General features: G+C 39.3%; 1 protein-coding gene across 5 annotated transcripts in view; it reads right to left on the bottom strand.

The window, feature by feature from the left end:
- Nucleotides 1-6,905: 6,905 nt before the first annotated feature.
- tln2b (talin 2b) overlaps nucleotides 6,906-10,142 on the bottom strand; it is a 77,993-nt gene continuing 74,756 nt past the window's right edge. For all 5 annotated transcript variants that reach the window (XM_019272292.2, XM_019272294.2, XM_019272295.2 and 2 more), the window contains one exon: nucleotides 6,906-9,635. In XM_019272292.2, coding sequence (XP_019127837.1) covers nucleotides 9,507-9,635 — 129 coding nt within the window. In that variant the 3' untranslated portion in view covers nucleotides 6,906-9,506. The remainder of the gene's footprint in view (nucleotides 9,636-10,142) is intronic.

Raw genomic sequence — 10,142 nt, 5'->3', positions numbered from 1 at the left:
ATATTTCAGGTGCAGGTGCTTGATTGAAGATGGGTAGCATTCCTCTTGTGCCAAGTTTTTGCTACTGTACAAGTAGCTGCTGTTAAATGAAAGGATCTGTCATCTCTCAGACTGTAAAGACTTGTAATAAACTTTACAGGCCAGGAAGGGGGCTCAAACCTTTTCAGTCCTATATGATTTTAGAGAAACCCCATGATTGGAGTGCTTTAAAAGTTCTGCTGGGACTGACCTTAGGGAAAACTGTAAGAAATATACTCTTTGATATTACTAAGTGAATGTCTAAAGGGAAGTTGTGATGCTCATATGTTGTTCTTGTAATTAGATGTAATTAAGTTTAAGAGAGGAAAAGCCTCAGTGACAACATGCAAGCAGCTCAGCTCATTGAGAGGAAACGAGCTGAGCTATGAAGTAAAAAAAAAAAAATCCAAAGTGAAGGGTTCCAGCACTGCAAACACAAATGTGGGATAATGGAAGAATATTTGTGGCCTCGGCAGGGCTCCTCCCAGACTGTTTGTTTGTGTTCCCCCTCTACAGATGGAGACGCACAGAGAGGCGAGAATGTCAGCCATATCTGATGCTGCTCAGTCAGCTCAGACTAAAAGAGGGGAGGAGAAAAAAGCATTCGGGGGGAACTGTCATGATTCATTTGAAACTCATGCGGGATGCCATGCTAGAATTGTGGTGTGAAATTAAATTTTCAAAAAGGCCAGACATGTCATAGCATGAATACTGGAACCAAAAAAAATCAATCTGTCTGACATTCTGCAATGCATATATGTCTTCAATTTAAGACAACATCACTTTTATCACTTTTTCTGTGTTTATTTGTACACACTAAAGGGCAAGTCCAAAGGGAAGTGAGGGGTAAATGATTGTTTACAGGCAGCTTGAATGTCTCCCCGGTCCAGATAAGAGATTTCTTCCAAAGCATCAGGATTGTATCCTGCCCAGAAGTCCTTCCCTCAGGGTTTAGAGAACGTTGAAATCGCTTTCTAAATTGTTGCTTGCTGATATCTTCACCGTCTTACAGCATAATAATGATCGCTTGCTGATTTTGTATCTCAGTCCCCAGCTGGCCAGCATCTTGTTGATAGCCCTCTTTAAATATTTGCCTTCAGTCTTTTGCCCCTTGTGTCACAGGGGTAGAAGTTTCCGTGTTTGCACACGAAGGGAGAATCTTTCATATATGTGTCCATATATGGGCCCTCTAGTGTAAGCGAGTAGAGGAGACAGAAGAGAGGGCTAAGTTGTGGGGGCTTTTTGTGAGGTCCAAAGACGTACTTGATATTTCTTTCCATTCCACACGACTATAAAACTTCTTGGTATGCACTTCTAGCTCAGCCACTGTTCTCCCTGTTACAGTCTTGCCTGTCAAAACTCCCTGGCACAGAGAAATGAAACAATGGCAAGAGGAGGAGGAGGATGCTGGACTTCTATGGTAGTATGTTAGTTTCCCTTTCTTTGTTTGTACAAACAAACTTCTCTTAATACATCCAAAATCCAACTAGGCTCTCCTTGAGGGAGAATAAACATCATCTAAATCTTCACAGTTTCCATTTCTGGTAAACAAATAGTCCAGTTTTCTATCTCTGACAGAGAAAGTGAAGGTCTATATCAAACTATGTTAACTTCAAACCACAAAATAACCATAGCTCGGCTGAAGAAAAGCCATTATGTGGAGCGTGTGTGAGAATCTGAGGTGATGAAACATTCCAGTGTGGTTTTGAGCTGCTGAAAAGCTCGCAGACTATGTTCACTGTGACTGGGTCACAGTGGTCTCTCTACAGTGAGGAATGCCACAGGAACCCACAGCACAGCAGCACCTGCATTCTTATACCAAAGCCTGTCTGCACGTTTGATCAGATGCCGTGACTGTTTTCCAGTCAGGCTCAGACTCACCACACAACTAGGCAGCTAGATAAAACAGTTGTACAAAGTCAGTCATGAAACAACTGAGACACTTTAAAAAAATAGACATCCACCTGGTGCGGTCTGGTTAGATCCTGCCCTGAGGCCTGGGAGGTCTGAGATAACAATGTAGAGTATGATAAAAGGGTAATTGTGCTGTGAAGCTGCCCAAAGAATACATCATTCCCATCAAAAGACTGTAGTAGAAGAAGATCCTTTTATTAGGTAAACACAGCAGTATATTAATCTAAAAGGCCTGCATTTACATCCTACATAAGTGAAAGTATAGAAGTATTTTATTCCATTTCATTAAAAGTAAAAAAATACCCTGTAAGTAATATATTATTATATGTGACATTATTAAATTTAATCAGCGAGTCCTTTTGTTATAGCTATGGAGCTACTTTTAACAATTTACAGTTGGGTAGTTTAGTCTACTGGTTTCCAGTCTCAAGGGAAACAAGATAAATGTGAGGGATGGAGATGAATTAGTGCAAAAACAAAAACACAGTTCTCCAGTCTTTGCTTTGAACTGAGCTATCTGAGAAGTTTAGAGGGGAAAAACATTTTTCATTTGGTGGAAGTGTCAAACAACTGAAATGTGTAAAATCTTGTAAAGGGTCACAAGCTTTAACAAGGCATTGTATTTAATAAAAACATTTATTTTTATTTTTTAGATTAAATCTTCATCTGTATGAACTACAGCTGTCAAATAAATGTAGCTGAAATGGAGAAAGTGCAGAATAAAGTAACAAAAGATAGAAAAACTCAAGTAAAGTACACAAGCATCAAAACTATCCTTAAGTGCAGTTCTTGTGCAAATGTGCATAGTTACTCTCCACCGTTGGGAAAGACTGTGAAGAATGTTTTTTTTTTATCACTGCCTGGAGCCATCAAAGGTAATCAGCTGAGCCTTTAGCTGAATAAATACAGCAGAAGAAGGTCAGTCTGCAGTCATAGCCCATGTAGGACATAATAGTATGCATAAAGTCACACTAATTAATCATTTTGGCTGTCCCTACACCAAATCCTCTCATGAAAACTGGCATCGGTGTTAAGAAAAATTCTGCTGAGCACTGAGTGGAGTGTTTATTCAGCTTTAATACAGGGCGGGGAGGCCGCAGGACTGTGAGGAGAAAAGGAGCCAAGGACTTTTTTTCTTCTCTGCATAAATGCGGCCTGTCATCTAACGAGTGTTGAGCAAAGTTTCCTTATTAAGACTGAGGGCTTGGATGGACGAGTGTTACATTTCACTCTAGACAGCTTAAATCCCAGGAGACACTGCAGATCAGTTCCAGTCGGCAGCACAGTCTGAGACAGACGGTTCCCCTGTTCCCCCAGCTCACTCTCAACACTGTTTAGGGATTGAACAATACCGAGAAAATTCACCGTAGATCAATGGAAAACATCTGACTTAGGAAGAGCGTGTGTTGGAGTCAGGCGAGATATCCTTTGATAGATCTTCCTAATGTAACTTGTGGTGTTGTCCAAAATTAGCACCAAAGGTTTAAGTCTCAGCTGAGACCCAATATAGCCCTGGTGTCACTGCTGACTGAGAAATACTGTGCCTTCCTTACATGATGGTTAAAGGAGCTGCTGTATCGTCATCAGAGAGAAATAGACAGCAAACACTGTCACTCAGCAGTGGATGGACACTTTAAAGGTGACTACAACTAACTTGCATACTTTGCATACAGTAAAAGCACCATCCACCTGTTATCTCTTGGAAATTGGGTGAGTTCTGTCATGGCATTGCATAAAAGGCAGTTCCTGCAATCTGACACTCTAAGTATCACCCTCATGACATTTGGCTGTCACATGGAATATGTGAGCCAACTCTGTTTGTCATTTTACAAAGAAAGCATGGTTTTCATTTAATCCAATCTACCCCAGTTGGTCTCAGGCGGCTTCCATGTAATGAAAACCTGTCAGATATAAAACGATAAAATCAACTACATCATTTAGAGCAATATTACTGTAACCTCTTGGTTTTTAACTCTATAAAATCACAGCACATAGACAATAATCAGTTCTGAGTTATGTAAGCACAGAAGTCATCAGACTCTGTTTACTATTCTCATTAAATCAGCAGCTGTACAGTGGATACATTATGGAGCCAGCATGTTGAGAGATGACCTAAAATAGTCATGTGTTCCAGACGTGAGTAAAAGGCTCTCTTAGATCCATCAGCTGCTGTCTCCCTGGTTTGTGTTAAGGAACACTGTTTCCCAGAGCAGGCAGAGGGGAGGTATGTGAGTATGAGTAAACAACAGGTAACCTTTTAACATGACGATCAAATCACTCCACCGTGTTTCTTTTCTTCAGCCTTTTTAGACCATTGGAGTGCCAACACAGTGCACAATGTGTTTACACAAAGTCCATGCGCTACATGTACACTTTGCACTGCCAGCATCCCTCCAACATGGAGCGCCTCAGAGTCTCGTTGAAGGAAACTTGGATGAAGAGGGATACAATAGCTGCTCAGTCATGTTCACGTACAGAAAAGTTAACATAGAGAAAAAGAAAAAAGGAAGCTGGGTGGAAATTTCTGGAAGGTTTTGGTAATTAATACCCTGCAGTTTGTTAAATTCCGTCTACCTTCTCACTACCATACCTTTTTTGGGTCTGAGTTATGTGAAACCTCCTGACAAAATGGACTGAAGCCAAACATTAACTACATCCATTCAAACCATGAACAATGCTGCTTTCCACTGTTTTATCAGTTTGGACAAGCAGAACATTTCTTGGCTTGACATGGCTGCCGAAAGACTGAATAAAGAATAAGAATAAGTCATTTGCTTAGCTTTCACTGAACTGTCAGTCAATCTTTATAAGAATATTAGTACAGAAAATGTCAGGAAACTTTTATAAAACTCTTGACGAACAAGTGTGCTTGGGAGGTGGCCAGAGAAAAAAAACAAGTATGAAAACATTTCACACTTTTTATTCCAGTTGAGAATGAAAGACATTGTCCATAAAAAAAATATTAAAGTTTCAGTAGCTTTGGACAGATAGTCCAGCCCACAACCCAAAAGCATTTCCTGGTGTGCATTTTTTTCCCAGACCTCACTTCCTCTTTCATCACTTTTTTTTCTAAGTGAAATAAAACTGGCTAGGGGCAGTTTCCTGTCGTCTTTGCTGTAAACGATCATGATGCCCTCTCAATCTCTTTTAGAATTTTAACTTTATAAGAAAAAACAAACAAACAAAAAATACCCTCCCTAAAAAAACAAAAAACAAACTAGTCAAGTCAGTTCACATACAGGTTTTTTTTCTATAGTGAAATGTACTTGCATTTTTTCTTTTATATATATATATATATATATCTTATATTTATTATATATAAAACATATACCACTCTTTAGTGTAGTAATATAATATTAAAGGCAAATTAGGAAACACAGAAATTTCAAGGAGTATTATTAACATGCTATAACTGGCTACATAACTCTCCAGTGTGACAACTCTCAATTTCACTGAGGCTGTTCTTAGCACAGGCCATGACTCCATTCCTGCACAGTAACACTTCTGAGCATACAGTAACTGGCCTGTTGTCCACACTGGAAAATACACAAATTTATGGATTTTTTGGATTTTTTTGCTGTGTCATGGTTTATTTTGATATTCTATATTGAAACGGGTTTAGCCACGGGTTAACATGGCTTCATTTTTGAGAACTTGAGCGTGGAACAAAGCCTGAACCCAATGGCTGCCAGGCTGTAGGGATTAGCCACAGCACAAGTCACAGTGACTGCAAAACAACCTTTCAACACAGCAAATATAAGACGTTGAGGACATAAGGGATATACACTGTTGGTGCTAAGGATTACTATGTGTTACGAAAAATAGAAATACCGCCAAAGGTCTTTGAAGTTGAGGAGGTTAATGACATGACAAATGAGGCCTAGTTGAAACCCAGTGATAAGTCCAGGAAAATTATGTGACAGGAAGTCTGTTTAATGCCAACCAATAGAAAAAAAAGAGAGAGCTTAAAAAATAGATAAAGCTCGATGTGAATAGAGGGGTATAAGAAGTGCATTGGAGAAGGCTTGTAGTTTTTTATTGCATCCCCAATGCCCGACCATGGTGCTTCCTCTGCCAAATGGAAATGGTGCAGAAAAAAAGCTATAAATGCAGGACCTTTGTGGAAACTTGACAACAGCCTTAACAGAGTGGTTTCACTAATTAGTCTGAAATCATGAAGCCAAAGAGAATAAGAGGGCAAACTCAACCAGACCACATCTCTGCTTTATATCATTCGTGTACTGAGGTTTTGATAGCTCCATACAAATACCAAAGTTAACCAGACAAACATCCTCCTGGTCCATAGGACTGAAGGGAGAGAGAATGTAGTAGATGGGCACTCCCAGTTAAACACATGGCTTCAGTTTCCCCTCTTCACTGTGTGGCCTAGCCTTGCATGAGACCAAAACACTCAAACAACCAAATATGGTGTTCATTAAGACAACTCTGTGTATTGAGCTGGCCACTTCTAACCATCCTTTACACACTCTGTCCTCATATACTATTGAAAGGATCAGCTTCAGAGTGAAATAGGTTTTGTGGGAGAAAAGGCCAAACTCAAGTTCAAGTCTATTTTATCGCCAGTAGCAAACCAACAAAAAGTCAACATGTGGCTACTTCTAAACAGCCCCACAAAAGCTTTCAGCTGTGCAACTGTGTAACCCAGAGTGCAAAATTAATGTGGACCAAAATATCTAAATGGGAATCACTGCATACTTCAAGGGCTGGTCTGTGAACCAGGAGAAAAAAGAAAGCACATCCACTATGTCCATATTTGGTCTGGCTAACTTTGCCAATCCTTCCACTAGAACATATTTCTCCAAACATCCACTGACCCCTCTGACTGAACTGTGAAGGATAATGCTGACATCTGCTGGAAAGAATGCAGGATAACCTTGTTCCTATGAAACATCTCTTTTGTGTGCCGCATGCATTGATGTTAAAAAAGTAAACAGAAATAAACTTAATGGTAGTGGTTGTTTGAAACTCTTTATTTTTGGTGAATACAAAAAATACTTTTGTGACCAGATAAATATTATACATACAGCATCAAATCATAAAACTAATGCAGTCTGTTAAAGAAAGCACAACACCTATTCATAACAGAGCTAGTAACTTTTTCTATTTCCGTTAATACTCGCACAAATCAGTTAGACAATATAGTTCAGGGTAATTCTTACATTTACTGATAAAAACATATAGATTTTTTTATAGTGGTTAGACAATGAAACAAGGGAGTTATTTTGTCCAACTTTTAAGAGGGACTTGGCATACTGATTTTAACAATTTCTCAACTTCAAACACAAATTGCCACATGCTCATGGAATGCAGTCTAGTGTTAGTCTTCTGATATGGTCTCTAAATCCTAAGGTATCCACAGATGCCCTTTTATATCAGCATTATAACATGGTAGACAAGTGGGCCACCAGCCAAGGCATTGTATTGTATGGCAAAGGACTAGTTTATTAAGACCCCGATTGGGATTAGACTGGCATAACGTCTGATCCAGAGAGGACAAGGCTCAGGCTTTCACCCAGCCTGATCTTCAGCTGCTCGCAGGGCAGACTCAAGTAAGGCACTAGTACATAATGCAGTCCTGACACTGGCATGGACAGACTGAGGAGATGAATTGATTCGTATTTCCAATATATCATACAGTAATATACTAAAGCAAAGAACAACAAAAAAAACAAAAAACAGTCAGTCAATTAGTTTCCTCAGTCGAAGCTTGAATCTTTTTCCTTCTAGTTTGCTAGGAGAAATTCCTACATTTAATATAGTGGAAGCTTTAAATTGCCTTCTTCAGTGCGTATGTTTATAAGCAACTTCAGTGCATAATGTATGCTTGTTTCATTCCAGAGCCCAAAGCCTAATATCATTGCACACAACCAATCTCATAACCAATAACAGCGCAGTCTCTCATTACGATCTTGTTAGAATATTCAGTGTGATGTATTGCTATAGACGGTCAATCTAAAGTAAAAATGCCTTTACCATGACAGGGCAGTGACTGGTGGAGAATAACTGTATCAGTGTGTGTATGTGTGTGTGTGTGTGTGTGTGTGTGTGTGTGTGTGTGTGTACAGTACAGTGGGTACCCGAACAAAATCTGGCCAGTGTTAATAGGGAGAGGAATTAAAACATGAAGACAAGGGAGAACAAACATGAACAAATAATGTAAACATATATATATATTTCTTACACAGCTCTGTGTATGCGAGGGAAGAACTAGTGGGGTTATACATGAAATGACATGATGTACAAGCAGCATGACATATTTGGTCACATGTAGTCCAGATTCTCGGAATAACATCTGCCATTAAGAAAGACTTGTTTCTTAAAAAGAAATCAATCAAGAATAAATAACTTTGTTTATTAGTGCTGGCCTACAGAAGCCGAGAATGGCTGTGCTTGCGATTTTCTTTTTTTTAATGCTAACAAGAGGTTGTTTCCTCGTATTGATTAGAACGTTTGGCCACTATAAAACAAGACTGTCTGCTCTAATGACGTAACTACAGCAAACAAAATAAGCAAACATTTATACCTTGACTTACTGTTACAGTTATGAATCCTTCCTGACAGTCATGATCTCGTTTAAATTAAATTTGATCTCATAATTATTATGAGATTATTATAATTACGCCTTTCATTATCTCAAATATCAAAAGAGTTAAATGAACCTGCTAGGATGTGAAAATGAGCTTTGTTGTCTCGAGTTAACATTAACCTGTGATCTCAAGATAACTGCAAAAAAAAAGAAAAAAAAAAAAAGAAGCACAACCATTCTTAGCTTCTGTTCTGGCCGGTGGTCTGCCCTGTTTTATTTTGACATTTACTCCAATCAGGACCCCTCATTGTTTGGCGTCAAGCTGAACAACATAGTTTAGATTTGCTAGTTTAACAACAAACCCCCCAGTTCACATTTCTATTAGTAAAATACAAGTGCCTTTCCACTTTATACTACTCTATTGGTTAGTAGCTTCATTGATATGTATAGACATTATGGTGCATGCAAGCCAGTGGTGAAATGAGCTTCCCCTCCCAATCCCCCCACCCCATGGACCCTTAGATTTGTTCTGCCAGTTGCAGCGATATCATCAGTTCATTTCTATTTGCTCTAAACCTTCAACAATTATAGAACATTCAACGATTATAGAGGATTTCTCATGTCCGTAACATCTTTGATTCATGATTGTAACAGTCAGAAATGCTCATGATGCAGTAACACTCACAAAGCAATGATACGTTTATCATACAACTTTATCATACTGTCTCGACTTGCTTCTAGTGACAGCTATAACAACCTTCTCCATGTTGAACTCAACTGAATGTCTATGCCATTTGATGACTAATACATACGCACATCACACATACACGCACACACACGCACGCACACACATACATACATACATACAAATACACTACAGAGTACAGGCACTTGTTTTCATCACCAAACAGGCCTGTTTCAAGTGCTGTATATTAGAGAATAAAGCAGCCAGTTGTACACTGGCAGCAGCTCCCTGTGACATGAGGGTCTCATCAGCACGGCGCACATCCAACGTCTGCTCAGCTAATCAGCCCTCATCCTCCCTCAGCTCGCTGGGCAGGAACTTGTACTGCTGCTGTCGGATCTGAGCCAGCTTCTTCCGTGCTTCCTCCAGCTCTCGCTCTTTCCTCAGCATCTCCTCCTGAGCCGCAATGATCTGAGGAGAACGGAAACAGCTGACATAAAATGTGCCGTCTACACTTTATAATCCCTTTCCTGTGGATAGCTTGGTATGAAAAACCAACAGCTGCACAGTACTCAGCTCACACACCGTACAGCCTGGAACTCCAAGTACAACACAATGAACAAAATACAGCAAAGAGCATTCTTATAGTGCCACATTATGTGTCCTAAAAATGTCTGTTCATTTCCTTGGAGAAAATAGTTTTTTTTTTATGTATGTAGAAAAAACATTACAGCAAAAACATGAAAAGGTAATTTAATGACAACTTTTGGACTGCATGTGCTTAATTGTTGTATTAGCTATGAATAACTAGTGGTACAGATTTTAAAAAGTAGTGTCTAGGATTTAGTGGCATCTAGTGGTGTATTTGCTGGTTGCGACCATCTCCTTCCCAGAATGAAAAAGAAACTACACTGGTAATGAAACGCCTAAAGAAAACACGATAAGCCCTATCAAGAGCGAGTGTTTAGTTTGTCCATT

Source organism: Larimichthys crocea, chromosome XXI (assembly GCF_000972845.2).
Source record: "Larimichthys crocea isolate SSNF chromosome XXI, L_crocea_2.0, whole genome shotgun sequence".
Classification (NCBI taxonomy): Eukaryota; Metazoa; Chordata; class Actinopteri; family Sciaenidae; genus Larimichthys; species Larimichthys crocea.
Note: the sequence above shows the minus strand (reverse complement) of the source record. Positions and strands in the feature narration are given on the sequence as shown.